At 54.9% G+C, this 17,098-nt stretch overlaps 1 protein-coding gene across 4 annotated transcripts in view; it reads left to right on the forward strand.

Moving 5' to 3' along the window:
- Positions 1-17,098, forward strand: part of LOC138829830 (protein FAM222A) — a 129,484-nt gene that overhangs the window by 11,856 nt on the left and 100,530 nt on the right. For 2 of the 4 annotated variants that reach the window (XM_070026370.1, XM_070026367.1), the window contains 3 exons: positions 1,979-2,069; positions 2,214-2,330; positions 4,343-4,496. In XM_070026370.1, coding sequence (XP_069882471.1) covers positions 1,979-2,069; positions 2,214-2,330; positions 4,343-4,496 — 362 coding nt within the window. Of the gene's footprint in view, positions 1-1,978; positions 2,070-2,213; positions 2,331-4,342; positions 4,497-4,945; positions 5,179-17,098 lie in introns of those variants that run through there. The other 2 variants (XM_070026372.1, XM_070026369.1) reach the window with 2 other exon arrangements.

Genomic DNA, 17,098 nt, shown 5'->3' on the forward strand with positions numbered 1-17,098 from the left:
CAACCTGGGCAGGAAAGTCCATGAGGTCCTATCTCCAATTAACCACCAAACAGCCAGACATGTTGCTATGGTTTACATGGTAGAATGCCAGCCTTGATCCAAAAGCTCAGGGACACTGTCCAAGCCCTGAGTTCAAGCCCCAGTACTGGCACCAAAAAAAAAAAAAAAAGTTCTGCCTTTGTGATGTTCATTTCCCTGGGGCAGACAGCCAACAAACAAAACCATGCTTAGAGCTTATAGGAACTAGAGCAGAGTGAGGGGCTGGAAAGGGAGGAGGCGAGCTGATCTAATGCAATACTCAGATTCCGGTGATGTAATTAAAGCAAAGACCAGAAGGAAAGAAAGGAATGGGCCGTGCAGCTGTGGAGGTGGGACAGAGAATCTGAAATGCAAGTGCAAAGGTCCTGAAGCGTGAGTAGGCCTGGCGTGCAGCCACAGCAGGTAGGAGGCCAGGGCCACAGAGGGCCGTGTGCACCCAGGGAGGGAGGAGGTGAGCTGACACTGGAGTGGCCAGGCCCAGATCAGAAGCACCTCCAGGGCAGAGCCTCCAGTGGAAGCCACTGTATGCCACGAGCCCTAGGTTGGGTGGGGCCAGCTGCAGGTCTATTAGCAGGGAACAAGCCTGGACAGGAAGCACCCCCTTTGAGGTGGGATCAGAGCAGGGCGACCTTTGCAGTGGGCGCCACCGTGAGCAGATGGCGGTTCTCTGGGAGGCCTGGCGCTGCCTTAATCCCACGGATGGCTTAAAGAGGAGCCCTGTCCCCCCGGCGCCCCCACCCCCAAACCAGGCACGGTGCTGCTGCATTCAGAAAGCACATTGTTTATGAAGTAGATCGAGATGGGGGCCTCCCAGAACGCTGCCCCCAAAGGCTTGTCTTTTACAAAGGAAGAGAAAAGCCAAATAGAATGTTCATCTTTTGTAAAGTGAAAAGAGAGAGAGCGAGCGTGGGCCTCCTAGGCCGAGAATCGATATTAATTTCATGGGCTTATGGGCGGGGAGATAAAGCAGGTTTCTGGCAGCCTTTTCCAGCCCTGTTGCACTTTACCATGTCGAACTGTGAAGAGCAGGAGAATGGAGGTGTCAGGAGGTCGCGCCTCCAGCTGTCTGAGGCCCGAGTGCATCCAGCATCGCCACCCTCCGGAAGGCAGGGCCAGGGCAGAAGGGGTGGCGTGTGTCCCCAGAGACAGCTCCGCGCAAGGACAGTTGGGGTGGTGGCTTTAGGAAGGATTCAGGCAGGCGGGAGGTGACGGCTAGTCTCCTGCCTCTCCTCTTCCCCAGGGTAGCTGAGAGGCCATGGACTCCTCTGGCCACAGCAGGGTTGACGCCCCCCTTGCAGGTGCCCCCCAGGAAAGCCACCCTAACCCACATATTCTGAAGTCCAACAGAGGCCTCCCCAGAGTTTACCCCTCTCAGAGCATTTCAGATTTTGGGTTTTTTTTTTTTTTTCCACCTGATTTAGGGATGCGCGACTCGTCGTGTCTGTGCAGATAATAGTTCCCAAATCTGATCAACCCATGATCCTCCACCCTTCTGCTCCCCCAGCACCTCAGACCGGGGGCGCCCCTGTGGGCCCCCACCAGCGGCTGGGCGTCTCTCTCCTGACACCCTCTGCGACAGTGGTCCATATACCCTGCCAGCGCCAGGATCTGCGCACACCGTCAGCACCCTGCCTGTTAGGACTGCGTTTGTCTAGGAGAGTAGTTCTGACTTTTCCTGAGTTCTCAGCTTGCGCATCACAGCAGAGAAAAGCCTCCCGGGACCTTCTCCCTTTTCTGCTCCTGTTCCCTGGGTGCCAGGCTGGCTGGCTTCCCTTATGTGTGGCTAGATGAATATTAATGGAGTATGACACCTCCCAATCTGATGTCACCTCCTGGGGTTTCTACTTTGTCCACTCTGGCAGGGTGGGTGAAGTCTCAGGTCACCTCCCTCCCCCCCCACGCCTGACCTCCCTCCTCCTCCTCCTCCTCCTCCCTGCAGACCCCCTGTTCTCCAGATCCTGCTGACTAACACCAAAGTTCCACGCAGCACCAAATCCCTCGTGGCTGGCGTCAGGAGCAGGCTGATGAAGGTGCTCTTGGGTGGGCTTGAGGGTGGGTGTAGGTATGGGGTACCCCTCGCTCCCCCACACAACTGGGGGCAGCTATCCAGAATCTGCCTGCTCCCGGGGGCCCAGACCTCACAGCCTGACCTGCTTTCCTTCCTTCCCACACAGTTCCCAGAGATCGTGGGCCCCCTCCTCACCTCCATAGACGCCATCTCCCTGGAGTGTGAGCGCGTGCTGGGAGAGATGGCCGTGGCCCCAGCCCCAGAGCAGTACCTCGTGTTGGAGGTAAGGTGCTCTGCAGAGCCTCCCAGAGGCCTACGTGGAAAGGCCATGCCCTGCCTCTGGCTGGCACAACGACTCCTCTGGCATTGGGTGTGGCATTGGGTGTTTAAGGTTTGGGGGAAAAGCTCCCTAATGAGCAGAAGTTGTGACTAAATCAACCCTTCCAGGAGATTGACACTGGCCCCGCCCACCTGGGAAGTGGGCGTGTGCCCCGCTTTACAGCTGTCAAAGCAGAGGCCGGGAGAATGGCTTCCTCCCCTCCTTTACCCAGCCAGACAGCGCCTGCGCCAGGGGCCTACTGCCTGAGCCGTTCATTGCTTTACTCAGCAGATCTTTACTGAGCACCTACTGTGTGCTGGGTGGATGCAGGGCTTCGTTTTCTTTGCCTACAACTCCCTGGCTTTGCATTCCTTGCCTGTGGACACCTCCCCCCCTCGCCTTCCATCCCCCCCCACAGGGGACAGGAAATTAATAATGATAGAGAGTTGCCTGCACACCCCCGTCGAGCCGGGAGAACGCTGGGGAAACAGCGCCGTTGATTATACAGCCCGGATATTTTTGGCAGTGGCAGCCGCTGAAATGCACAGCTCGGCTCTTGGACAGCTTTGCACTCCAAACCAGCGAGCTGTTCTCCCGTGTCACAACCTGTCATCTGATCCTCGACAGATCTGGGATCAGAATGTGACAGGTGTCTGGCCCCGCCGGGGCGGCGTGACACCTGGCGCTCCGACACAGAGCGAGGCCCCCCAGAAGTTTCTCACCCAGGCAGGCTGGGGAGCGGCACCTCGAGCTGCCACCAGGCCATCACGCCTGTCTGCTCATTTGTCACAAGTGCCAGGGGCCTGCGGTGGGCTCACCAACCTGCCTGGTGGGCGCCAGGCAGGGAAGCACGCGGTGGGTCTCAGCAGAGGAGCAGCGGTGATTGGCAGCAGCAGCGCCTGTGCAGGCGTCTGGGCCCCATGCCCCGGAGCGGAGCCCCAGGCTCGGCTGCAGGCCGTGAGGAGGTGGGTGGAGGCGGCCAGGTAGACCGCAGTCCCTCAAGACCAGGTCTTCCCCAGGCCCACAACCACGTCCTTAATTTCTCATAGGCTAGGCTCTCAGGGCCCAGCTCACCGTGTATGTGGTGAATTTAAAAGTACCAGGTGGATCCTAGGAGAGCAGAAATTGTATTGCACATAATGGAAGAAATCTCAACAAATATGTAGCTATTACCTACTCACTGGAGGTATGACCTCATTTATTTATTTAGTTATTTATTGGTCAGTCATGGGGCCTGAACTCTGGGCCTGGGCGCTGTCCCTGAGCTCTTCAGCTCCAGGCGAGCGCTCTACCACTTGAGCCACAGCGCCACTTCTGGTTTTCTGGTGGCTATTTGGCGGGCTTTCCTGCCAGGGCTGGCCTTGAACCACGATCCTCAGATCTCAGCCTCCTGAGGAGCTAGGATGACAGGCGTGAGCTACCAACACCTGGCTTGACCATGTTCTTATTCTGAAAAGCAGTCCCCCCCTCCCCCCCCACAGCTATAAGGTAGGCTTTTTTTCCTCTAGCAAGTGACAGAAACCAGAGATAATGACTTCAGGAAGAGCTTGACGCAGCAGTTGGAGTAATGTGGATGGCGACCTCTCTCTCATGCAATCTCTGAACATGTAGAGAGACTCTTGGCGGGTAACCTGCATCACCTGTATCTGAAGTTAACTGGTTTTAACCGTTTCCATTGAAAGAGGCTCAGAAAAAGCCAGTTAGGCCCTGGCTGGGCCACGTGGGTCATGTGTCCATCCCTCCTGACCAGCCACAAAGCCAGCAGCTCCTTGGCTAGGGAAAGAATGAAGTAGCGGCCGCCACAGCAGGAGGGTGAATTCAGCCCCATCCTGGCCCCCATGGGAAGCAGAGGGACAGTGTCATTTCAAGGAGTGGGACAGCTGATTCAGGTGCATACAGCAGACACATGGGGGGAGGGTTAGTTAGGGATGTTGGCCCCAGGCAGACCGCGTGGGAACAGAGCGCACCTTCTGCAGGAGCTCATCGACATGAACCAGCACCACCTGAACGCCCTGGGCGTGGGCCACGCCTCCCTGGACCAGCTCTGCCAGGCGACAGCGGCGCAGGGGCTGCACAGCAAGCTCACGGGCGCAGGCGGCGGCGGCTGTGGCATCACTCTTCTGAAGCCAGGTACCCTGGGGCGTGGGCTGCTGACCAGCCTGGACTCCCGAAGGAGGGTCCACTGGGAGAATTCCCTGGCAGGGGAGGGAGGAAGCCTGCAAGCGAGTCTTAGCTGGGCTGTGTGGACTTGGGATGAGTTATTAGCCTCTCTGTGTTCCTCTTTGGTTAAAAACAAAAACAAGCTTGCAAGATGGTTGCCTACATGGAAGGAGGAAAGGGGATTGGTATTTAGAGAGCGTGGATCTGTCGTGGTGGCTGTCCCTGGCACCATCCACGCGGGCCTCAGCCCCGCTCTCAGGCAGGGCGAGATGAACGTGGCTGGGGTGGTGCAGAGCTCTTAGGGCTGCAGGCCTGGGCTGCAGCCAGGCCAGCGTGGAAGGAAGATCTGGGCCTTGGGTCTTCTTCCCCAGTGGCATAAGCTGACGGCTCTAGGGTGACAGCCTCACCTCACCTTCTAGGTGTGGAGCCGGCCACGGTGGAAGCCACCAAGCAGGCCCTGACCGGCTTTGGCTTCGATTGCTGGGAGACCAGTCTTGGTGCTCCAGGGGTCTCCGTCCACTCGGCCGCCTCCCTGGACGTCCCTGTGCAGCAAGCCCTGGGCTGCCTCTGACACGGGCCCGTGGCTGCAGAGATTTTTCTGGGGCTGGAGTTGGCCAGTGGCCCCCAGCTCAGCCCTTGGCAGGCCTTCCACTCTTCGTACTGGCCTTCCTGCAGGCCGTGGGAGACACATCTGCACTCTGCTAGGCAGCAGGGCCTAGCAGGGGCTCAGGAATCTACTACCCAGGCCTGGCCTTCATCTGCGAGCTGTCTGGCCCCAGGGCTAGCCATGTGGACGCAGGGCTGGAGCCGGGCCCCCAAGCCGTGTGCCTGCTTTCTGGATCTGGCTCTCTACTGCCCCCTGGCCTCCGGGGCTGGAGTCTTCCACCTCCTCCAGAAGCAGCCTTGTTCCCCTTCCTCCCATCCCACGTTCTATGGGTCGGAGTCGTTCAGCACAGCTTGTGGCCTGCCCTCCTGGGTAGCAAGCTGGGCTCAGGGGCTGTGCCAGGCCGAAAGATTGGCTGAGTGAAGGCAGGGCAGACCTGCCATCTTCTCGTGTGTACTTGAGGGTTTGCCAGGCAAGATGGTGGTGGAGAATAAAAAGAAGTGCACATGTCTACCTGCAGCCCCTTCTGTCCCTCCTTTTGCCAGTGGCTTCCTCTGTGCAGTTCTTCAGCGCTGAAGGGAATAAGGGGGCTTTGGGTCCCTTTCTGGGTCTTGGTTTGAAGTATGTTTCCCAGCACAGCTCCTGAGCGACCCCCTCTTCTGCAGGAGGCTAGGGATGAAGGTAGGGCTGGGCTGAGCCCTTAGGATTTGGTGCAGGTAGCTCAGTGAACATCTGCCCTTGGCCACTAGGGGGCAGCTGATGCCTTTCCCAGCATCCTCTTGAGGAGGGGCTGAGCTCCACTGCCTGGGGTCACTGCCTGGAATCGGAGGGCAACTGGACCTCCAACCCAGCAGCAGTGGTGGGGATCCCTGCTCTTCTCCATCTCAGGACACAAAGGCCATATCACACATAATACCCAGCACTCTTGTGGCCAGGTACTAAGCACTAGGCTCACTTTTTTTTTTTTTTTTTTCTGGTTCTGGGGATTGAACTCAGGGCCTGGGCGTTGACCCTGAGCTCTTCAGCTCAAGGCGAGCGCTCTACCACTTGAGCCACAGCGCCACTTCCGGTTTTCTGGTGGTTCATTGGAGATAAGAATCTCATGGACTTTCCTTCCCGGACTGGTTTTGAACCATGATCCTCAGATTTCAGCCTCCTGCATAGCTGGGATGACAGGTATAAGCTACCAGAGCCCCACTGGACTCACCTTTAATCTATACTCACAGTCAGTGTCTAATTGCTAATCTCACGCCCATGTTACAGATGAGGGGCTCATTGAGGCTGAGTAACTTGTACAAGGCCACACAGCTAATACTGAACCTGCCCAGCCTCAGTATTTCCTCTGGGATTGGATGTACTTGGTCAGGGGAGGAGGGCCCAAGCCTGGATAGGAGCTGGAGCTGAGGGAGCATCCTGATTGGTCATGGTGATGATTGACAGCTGGCTCCCAGCCTGTGGAGATGGGAGTTTTGGATCTTCCCCAGGCTCCACCCTGGAATACCAGTCCCTACCCAGGATGCTCTGCTGGCTCTGGCGTGGCAGGGCTCCGTAGCCAGGTAGCTCCATAAAGCTCCCGGGTAGCCAGGGGTGAGGAGACCAAGCGAGGGGACACAAGGTGGCCTCTGCATGCCAGCACAGGCTCCACTTCCGCTCTGACACCCCCTGACCAACCACGTGATCTTGGACAAGTCTGTTCACCTTTCTGGATGACCAGACTCATCTAGAAACTGAGAAAACTACCCCCTTTTACTGAGGCCTTGTGGCAATAGAACGTAAGAATATACACAAAGCGTCGATGCCGTGCCTAGCACGCAGTAAGCACTTCATAAATGCTCACCCCTGTAACTTGTGCTGAAAGAACAGGCGGCGTCTCTCTGCTCAGAAATGGCAGTGTAGTGCACAGTGCTGATGGAAAGTGCCAGACTCGCCCCACGCCCTGAGGTGGCGCCCCTCCAGGAGAAATATCACCAGTGCCAGCTAGCTTGGCTTCTTCCTGGCTTTCCCCCCAGATCCAGCACCCATCCTGTGCGCTCTGCCAGCCAGAGGATGGTCCCAAGTGACCATGGGAAGCCATTCCTGTCCCTGCAGCACACAGTAGCTCCCACAATCCCCCTCGGCCTTGAGTTCCCCTGCCTGCCCCTGATCCTGGGGTGGGGGTGGGGAGTATCCCACTCAGGAGACAGGCCACAAATACTGGGGTGGCGGCAGTCGGTGGCTGCTGTGTCTGAACCCCCGTTCCTCCTCTCAGAGGCCTTTTCCCCTCTGAGAATATGGCCCATGGCCCAACTGGGCAGGAGCACCAGGCCATGTGGGGAAGAGCAGGACTTCCCATCTTCCTACCTGCCCCAGTGGGCTGAGGAGAGCACTCTGCAGGGGTTGCTGTGTGAGGTAGGGGTGCAGCATTCCCTCTCTGGGCCTTGGGCTCCTCAGTTGTTTCTGAGGCTATTGCTGAGGAACTCTCACTGCACTGCACAGGGTCCCAAACTCTAAACTGGGGCGGGGGGGGGGGGGAGACAGAGGATGATCTAAATCAGGCTGGGGAAGGAGGAAGCGGGCTGGTGATGTGTGTGTGTGTGTGACTATCCAGGTTCTTTGTAGTCTCTTGGTTATCAGGGATAGGACCCAGAGACTCACTTAGGATGCGATGGTCAGCCATCTCCCCGCTCAGCCACACCCGTAGGCCTCTCTCTCTCAGCTTTTGAAGAGATTTCAGAAGCCTGGGTGCTTTGATCAAATTGCGTGTTTAAATACTGTGCAACAATACAGAAAATCCAATTTCAAAAGCCAGGCTGCAAATGGAAACTGTCCCCAGGGTGGGGCGAAGGCTGGCTGTGGGGTGGGTACGATGGGGAGGTGCCCCCCCCCACCCCTCGGAACCTGGGTACCCGGAGCACCGTGAAGCAGGGCGGGTGGGGTGGCGGGCGGCAGGGACGCCAGCGGCCTGGTGCAGAGCTCAACCCCACGAGGCACAGATGGTATTTTTTTCCCCCTTTTATCGGCGTCAGCATTGGTTTCTTTCTGCTCTGATGAATAGATTCTAAAGAGGCAGTGACATTATTCGAGATAACAGAGAGAGCAGAAAAAGGGTCAGCCAGGGAGAGAAAATGGCAGCGCCAGCAAATAAAGGGGAGGCCCAAGGAGGGGGTGACGCACCCTGACTCAGGTGTCCCCCTCTGTAGTGTCTCCCGCCCAGCCCTGAGCTTCCTCAGCGGGGCAAGAATGCAGCGTGGCCCGGCCCTGGGGGGGGGGGGGAGGGCGGGGGGAGGCCCGGCCCCTGGGGGGCGGGAGGCCCGGCCAGCTGTGCCAGGCCGCTTGCCCCTCCTGGCTTCTGGGCGCAGCAGCCGCCCATTCCGCCTTTTCAATTCAATTCAATTAGGCCTCCCCGCTCCAAGCTTGTCTCCTCTGATATCCAGCCTAACTGATGGGGGATTAGTACTGTTTGTATTGCATGCACACTCTCCTCTGCTAAACCACCAGCAGGGCCCAGGGACCTGGGTTATTTATGGAGCTGGCCGCAGTGCTATCCCTCCGGGGCCTGCTTCTTTTTCTTTGGGGGGAAGGGGGAGCTGGGGATCCTGTTCTTTGCTGCCTTCCCCCCTTGGTGCAGCCTGAGCCCAGACAGAGCTGAGCTTGGATCCCAGCTCTATCCCCACCCCCCAACCTCACTGGCTGTGTGATGTTGGGCCAGCAAAATCGCCTCTCTGAACCTCAGTTTCTTCATCTGGGAAATGGAGATGGGTAACCAGCTGGGTGGTTGTACTGGGAGGGGGGGTCCTGAGCGAGGTAACTGGTGTAAGGTTTTTACACTGGCACGCTGAAAGAAAACTGTTATTCGTTCCTCCGAGTGGCCATCACCGACTCACCTTGTAAGCCTTTCTCCCTTGGCTCTGTCTCCAACCCCAGCCATCCTCTGTTGATCTGTTACATTGCCCAGCTCCCCGGGGAAGCCTCACCCACTTCCAGCTCAGAGCCTGGCACGTGATCACAGTTTGCCCTTCATCAGAATGAATGAAGTGGTAAATGAAGAAATGAATGAACGAGTAGGAAGGGGAACAGGAAGTGAGTCCTCTTGCTGCTGTGTGGCTGGCTGCTGGGATTCCCACCCCCCTCCCACTCCTCCAGGGCTCCCAAAGGAGTTTCCGGGCCTTTGGATAGGGTTGGGTCGTGGTCAGGAGGGGTGGGTGAGTCAGGTGTGGTGGTGCATGCCTTTAATCCCAGCTACTGGAGAGGCAGAGACAGAATTTGAAGGCAGCCTGGACAAGGTTAATAAGACTTTATCATTTAAAAACAAACCAAAAAGGCTAAGGACAGGATGGAAGCGGCAGAGCATTTGCCAAGGAAAATTCAAGGTCCCAGGTTCAATCCTCAACACCTCACTCATTCCTACTCTGCCTTTGCCCAAGGGGGAAGAAGGGTATTTGTGGACCTTTCCCCTCCTGGTGATTCCCTTGGGGGATGAGCTAGATGGTCCGGGAAATGTCATTTGGGAGTAGAGCTGGTGCTGCCAGCATTCGCCTGCCCCCCTTTTCCTCACTCCAGCTCCCCAAGCCTGGTGGGGAGCTGGCCCAGGGCATGCAACTCTGGAGATTCACCATGCTGAGTGCAGTAGGAACCAACCGGCACTTAACCGGTGCCTCATCCAATGTCGGCTCGGCTCTTGGGCATTGCTCCATTCTCCAGGAGACTAGATGGAGGCTCACAGCAGGGGTCGGGGGAGAGGGAGGAGGAGGCTTGTGATGGTTGGAGGGGCAATGGCATTAAAGTCACAAGAATGATCCAGACCCGGTAGTACACGCCTGTAATCCCAGCCACGTGGAGACACATATAAAGGAGGATTGCCAGGCTGGCCTCAGTGCAGGACCTTCTTCAGAAACCAGACAGAAGAAAAAAGGGCGGGAGTCATAGCTCAAGTGGTAGAGAGGCTGTCTAAAAAGCTCAAAGTGCCGGGCGCGGTGACTCACACCTGTAATCCTAGCTACTCAGGAGGCTGAGATCTGAGGATCTAGGTTCAAAGCCAGCCCAAGCAGTAAAGTCAGTGAGACTCTTATCGCCAATAAACTACCAAAAAAAGAGAGCCAGAAGTGGACCTGTGGCTCAGGGACAGCACTTAGTCCCTGAGTTCAAGCCTTAGGACAAACCTCTACCCCCCCCCCAAAAAAAAGGGTGAGTTCAGGAGTAAAAGTAGTTCACATTTGAGTTCAGGTATAGCCACCAGCCAGCTAGAAACAGGCAACAAGATTTCCTTGGGTCGCAGTTTCCTTCTCTGTTCAGTGGGACAAGAAAAGATACCCAGGCAACAGTGGCTACTCAGGAGGCTGAAAGCTGAGGATCACAGTCCAAACCCAGCTCAGGCAGGAAAGGCCATGAGACTCTTACCTCAAATAAACTACTCAGAAAAAGCCGGAAATGGTGCTGTGGCTCAAATGGTAGAGCACTAGCCTTGAGCACAAAGAGGCTCAGGGACAGCACCTGGGCCCTGGGTTCAAGCCCCAGGAGAGGCACAGAAAAAGAAAGAAAAAGATACCTAGGTAAGATCAAAGGGCCACACATTTGCACACCCATGGCCCGGTGTACCAAACAACACTCCAAACCCCTTCATCGTACAGAGGAGGAAACTGAGGCCCAGCGAGGGGAAGAGAATTGGCTGAACCACCCTTTCAAGTAGTGACTTGAATCTTGGCCTCTGGACTCCTGGCTGTCATTGTCATCTGAGTCCCCAGAGACCTCGCCCTCCCTTACCACCGGTGTCTCGGATCCCCCGTGGGTTTTGGAGTCAGAGCCACAGGGCCTCCCCCCCCCCCCCCCGCCCCAGTCGGGAATGCCACGCTCCCTCTCCCTGGCCCACTGAAGGTTTGAAAGTTAAAGTATTACCGTCGGTTTTGTTGTTGCCTAACTACGACAGACAAATTGAGAACCAGTTGTCAAAATGTCAGCGCACAACAAATCAACATGCGAAACGAGTCGTAGCGCTCTGCGGTGTATAATTAAACAAAAAAATCCCTTTTAGAAATTTCAGCGCGCGTTGGTTCCACTTTATATTTGTCTGTGTGATTAATAAAGGCAGCTAATTTTCAGACTTTAAAAACAGCTAGAAAATAGCTCCTAATTACATATTAGGTTCCTAGCGGCCCCCGCTGAGCTCCGCCGGCATCGGTGGGCCGAAGAATTTGGCAGTGCCTTAATTGCATTCTGAGCATCATCTAATTTTAGTTAAATGTAATGTAATCAGCAGCAGATGTCTGAAATAAAATATGAATTATGAATATGATGAAATTTCATTCTTGAATAAAAAAGTAATTTGCTATTTAGTTCATTAAAGTCTTAGAGGTTTATCAGAGGCAGGTAGAGGGAGCCTGGGGAGGTGACGGATAAAATGATGGCTGGGAGACAGACAGAGACACCCTTGAAAGATGGGGAAATTTCCTCCAGACATGCCCAGTTAGGATCCATGGCCGTGGGACTGGGGAGGGGCGGGGCCTCGAGGGGGTCCTGAGTCCACCCGGCCCATAATTCCCTGCAGCGCTTCAAAGCAGAGCCAGAGTTGGGGGGGGGGGGTGGGAGGGGTAAAGGGACTTGAGAAGCTTCCAGAAGCTCTGAGCTCTGTGCCACCCAGCACTTGTGCCCACCCAGGCATGGGGCAGGCTCTGGCAGGGATCTGACCTCTTCTTCTCACTGTCAGATGGGCCTTAGCCTCAGTTTCCCTTTCCATAAAACTGGGGCTCCTCAGCGCACCTCACGACCCACCTGGAATATCGGGAAAGCCCTTAGTGTTGTGTCACCTGGTTCCGTTTCTGTCGACATCAAGCCAGTGTTCACACATCTCCCTCTTCACACCTCTAATAATTTCCTGCAATTACCTGGAAAAGATTAATTAGTGAAGTGCACCGTATTGACTGGAGGCTGCCCCAGCGATCGATAATGGGAGAGTCTCCAGGGGGCCCAGAGAAAGGAACTGAACTGGAAAATGAGGGAGGAGGCTCTGCTGAGCTCACTGTACAGAAGGAAGGACGGGAAGGAAGGACCGGCCAGTTGCCTGACTAGATTGGACCCAGTTTTACAGAAGTCTCAGAACCTTGGGCAAAAGCAAGATTGTATCTGAAAATAAAGAGGTGTGAAAATAAATAAAGTGGTCACCTCCTAGGAAGCACAGGTACTGAGTTCAAACCCTGGTACCACCAAAATCAAAATACACATGCTTACACACACACACCACAATTGAGCCAGGTGCTGGTGGCTCGCACTTATAATCCTAGCTACTCGGGAGGCTGAGATCTGGGATCATGGTTCAGAGCCAGTCCGGGCAGGAAATTCCGTGAGATTAACCACCAGAATACTAGAAGTGGTGCTGTGGCTCAAGTGGTAGAACGCTTGCCTTGAGCTGAAGAGCTTAGTTCAAGCCCAGAGTTCAAGCCCCACAAATGACCCCCCCCCCCAAAGAAAAAGCCAGCAGAGGTAGGAAATTCCATGAGACTCTTATCTCTAATTAACCACTGGAAGTAGAGCTGAAGTTCAGAGTGCTAGAGCACTAGCCCTGAGCAAAAGAGTTCTGGGATATTGCCCAGGCCCTGAGGTCAAACCCCAAAACTGTGTATGCCTAAGGGAAGGGTGTTAACATGACAGCCCGGGAGATGGGCAGAGAAGGGTTCAAATCCAGACACCCCCTGCTCCCTGCACTGCCAGCTGGTCTCACCTCTCTGGACCTCAATGTCTTCCTCTGAAAATGGTGTCATCCAGAGTGGGCAGAGGAAGATGGAACCCCCCACATCCAGTTTGTGTTCTCCCCCGGCCTGGGGAGTTAAGAGTTAGAGTTAAGTGTTTAAGAGTTTAGTGAAAGTGAGTTGTGTGTACTTGGGTGCAAATGAGCCAGAGCGGTGGGGTCGTTAGGGTCTGGAGAGAGCAGCGGGTGAGGTTACCCATGCTCAGTGGGGTCTAGCGCCCCTGGGAAGGGGTACCACAGGCTGTGATGAACCCCTGAACCTGGTAGAGCAAGGCAGAGGAGAGACCTCAAATCCCCCCCCCCACACACACCCCTGCGGGACCATCTGCCTGGAATTCAAGGGGCAATGAATCCCCAGATAACCGCTTAGGAGCTCAGTTTGCTGGAGTGCAGAACTGGGCCGAGAAAGGAGAAAGGTGACCCCTCCCAGCCAGCCCCTTTGGACAGGAACCCCAATAAGTTTCTTACCAAAGGATGGGGTACAGAGTATGTGGGAGAGTCCTCTCTGGGGCTCCATGGGGGCCCCTGGGAGAAGAGTCCTGAGCCAGTGCCCCTGAGCAGTGTCGGAGCATGAGGCTGGTGTGCCAGCACCCAGCCTGCCCGCTCCATCCGGGGCGGGGCAGCTGCCGCTGTCTGGCGTGAAGGAGGCCTTCTCAGGGGAGTCCCCAGCACCCCCACTGAGGTGTGGAGGTTTGGACATTACTGCTCCCTGCCCTCCGCACCCTCTTCCACAGTAATCTGTTCATCGGGGAGAAGGTGGCTCGAAGCACGCGCTGTACCTGCCCCAGGCTCTGACCCAAACAACTGAGAATCATTTGTCCTGCCACCAAAAGAAAAAGGTCTGTGCAGCTCCAGGCTTTGGGGAGACACAGATAACTGGCTCCAAGCTAGTTTCTAGAAAGTTCACAGAATATGAATAGAGAGTGGTCTGGACTTTTATCAGTAGCACCCATCAGAAAAAAAAAAGAACTCACCCTGGACACCATGGCTCACACCTGCAATCCTAGCTACTCAGGAGGCTGAGATCTGAGATTCGCAGTTTAAAGCCAGTCTGGGCAAGAAAAGTCCATGAGACTCTCATCTCCCCTTAGCCTCCAAAAAGCTGAACGTTGGTGCCGTGGCTCAAGTGGTAGAGCTCTAGCCTTGAACACACACACAAAAAGCTCAGGAACAGCACCCAGGCCCTGAGTTCAAGCTCCAATACCAGCAAAAGAAAAGAGAACTCACACCCAATCTTCTCAACCCAGGATTATCTTAAGATGGAGTCTTAGTGTGCAAAATCCAGTGTGTAAGCAGCCCTGGGCTCCAGCAGGGCCAGCAGGGGTCTGGGCAGATAAGATGCTGGGGTGCCTGCCCCCTCTCTCCCCTGCCCTGCCCTTCCCCTCCCAGGATCACCTCCTCCCACCGCTTCACCTCCCAGCAGGACCTGGGGGCGCCTGCCTGCTGTCCCCTGGCCACTCCCAGGCCCGGGTCAGCTGCCTGTCCCTGTTCTATTCATCAAGGACATGACAGCTGAAATTCATTTGAAGATGAAGAAAGTGCCCGCTAATCCGTTCTGCAAGACATTGATAGACTAGCAGCTCCGGGAGAATTGCACAGCAGTAATGAAATTAGGCTAAAACTGCTGGCGGATTGCAGATAATTGCCCTTGTCTGTCACGAGGAATAACATCTCCCAAATCCAACACAATGATTGTTCAAGTTGCAGGAATTTCTTTTCTTTTCTTTAAAAAAAAAAAAAAAAGCAAGACAGGCAAAGCCAATCTAGGGCTCAGAGCCTTTGCTGGGTCAGCAGCCCGGGGTGTGGGGGAGAGGCCCCGGATCTACCGCCTGCCTCCCCTCCCCTGCCTGGCCCCAGCTGCAGGGGGAAGAGGCTGAACTCCAGTCCCAAGACATTTCTCCCTAGGGTCCTTCCCTAAGCTTAGGTTTACCATCAGATGTCCCCCCACATTCACCCTTGACAGTGTGTTCCCAACTGGTAAAACCCTGGGGGAAAGTGGGGAGCAGGGAAATCTTGGGGGGCCCCAGGCTGCCCCAATGACAGTTCTGTAGTTTCGATAAGGCAGAAGAGAGATCACAGGGCCATGTGAAGTTGCATTGGCTGTGGCCCAGGGCTGGTGGCTCACGCCCATCATCCTAGCTACTCAGGAGGCTGAGATCTGAAGGTCGTAGTTCAGAGCCAGCCCGGGCAGGAACATCAGTAAACTACTGAGAAAAAGCAGGAAGCGGTGCTGTGGCTCAAATGGTAGAGTGCTAGCCTTGAACACAAAGAGCCTTGGGGATAGTGCCCAGGCTGTGAGTTCAAGCCCCAGGAGAGGCACATATTAAAACAAAAAAAGTTGCCAGGTGCCGGTGACTCACGCCTGTAATTCTAGCTACTCTAGTTCAAAGCCAGCCTGGGCAGGAAAGTCCATGAGACTCATTTCCAATAAACCACTAGAAAACTGGAAGTGGCACTGTGGCTCAAGTGGTAGAGTGCTAGTCTTTTTTTTTTTTTTTTTTTTTTTTTTGCCGGTTGTGGGGCTTGAACTCTGGGCCTGGGCACTGTCCCTGAGCTCTTCAACTCAAGGTGAGTGCTCTACCACTTGAGCCACAGCACCACTTCTGGCTTTTTCTGCTTATGTGGTGCCGAGGAATCGAGCCCAGGGCCTCATGCATGCAAGGCAAGCACTGTACCACTGAGCCATCTTCCCAGCCCCTAGAGTGCTAGTCTTGATCTGAAGAGCTCAAGGACAGCGTCCAGGCCCAGAGTTCAAGCCCCGTGACAACAAAAAAGAAAATTGCCTTGGTGTGGACAATTATTCTTCATAGGCGAGGAGGCAGTATGGGGGAGGGGTGGCTAAAGCATGCCCTCCACCCCCAGACACAGCTAGTGCTACCCAAAGGTCTGGGTTCTCAGAGAAGGGACCTTTTCTGGAGTGCAGGTCTGCTCAGCCGGGAGCAAGCGTTCAATGTCACCAGCAGCACATTGGCTGTCAGCCTGATGGATCTTTCACGGGTTAGCAGCATCGCCTGTGTGATGTCATTGTTTTCGGATGATGTCAGAGAACATTTGAATGTGACCGTTGTGCTGTGTCCACATGTCAGCAGGCCTGCAATTGGAATGTCAACATCCCCGACTATCAGTATAAAACTTAGAAGCTGTCAAGAGACTTCAGGGATTGGTCCACCCTTCATTTGACTTAGGCAACAGCAGCCCAGAGAGGTGAAGTGATTGAGTCAAGGCCACACAGCAAGAAGCAGCCTATGTGTAAGCTTCATCGATCACAGTTCGAGAACTTTGCTACTTTTTTTTTTTTTTTCCTCTCCTCCAGATCACCTCTCAGGGTATTTTGTTCCTGAAGTTGTTCCCATGTTTAGGGATTTAGAACAGAGATTCCAGAACCCATGGCCTGCTAGCTAAAGGGTAGTGGTATTAATCAGATGCCATTGACGGAGTCATAGTTTCTATAACCTTCCCTATATCAAGTGGGATCTGATGAGGTTTAGGATGTGGAGTCAGGGGCTGGCATGAGGTGAAGGTGTCAAGAAGATAACAGAGTGGACTGGAAGGCCCAAAGGGGACCTTCCAGGGAGAGCCTCACTGTAGTGTATTCAGGAAGTCTCCAGCAAGAAGCTGGTATCTGGGCAGCGTCCTGAAGGAATGGGTTTTGGTTAGCAGCCTGGGCTGGGGCTGGGGGACAGCAATAGTGGAACCATTTCTTAGGGCCCCTTTACCCACCAGAGAACATCCTCCTCTTCCCACAATCCCTCACGGCTCCAGGTGGGCCTCCCTGCATCACAGATCTCAAAAGTGGGGTCCAGGGCTAGGAACATGGCTCAGTGGTTAGAGTGCTTGCCTAGCAGACAGAAAGCCCTGGGTTGGATTCCTCAGCACCACATACACAGGAAAAGCTGGAAGTGGCGCTGTGGCTCAAGTGGTAGAGTGCTAGCCTTGAGTAAAAGAAGCTCAGGGACAGTGCCCAGGCCCTGGGTTCAAGTCCTAGGACTGGCTAAGAAAAAAAAAAGTGAGGTTTATACATCTCTGAGCGGGGTCCAGAAGACCCTTTCAGAGTGTCTGTGAGGTAAAAGCGTTTTCAAGATACTGCTAAGACGTTACTTCTTTCTTTTTCTTCCCCCTCTGTGTGGATATTGGTAACACTAATGCGAAGGTAGTGGATGAATAAAGAAAGCTACTGGCCCTGGTCAAGCCAAGTGTCAGGGTGCATGCCTGTAATCCCAGCACTAGCAAGCAGAAACAAGAGGCGCGCAA

This window comes from Dipodomys merriami, unplaced genomic scaffold, assembly GCF_024711535.1.
Source record: "Dipodomys merriami isolate MVZ:Mamm:240054 unplaced genomic scaffold, mDipMer1.0.p SCAF_177, whole genome shotgun sequence".
Classification (NCBI taxonomy): Eukaryota; Metazoa; Chordata; class Mammalia; order Rodentia; family Heteromyidae; genus Dipodomys; species Dipodomys merriami.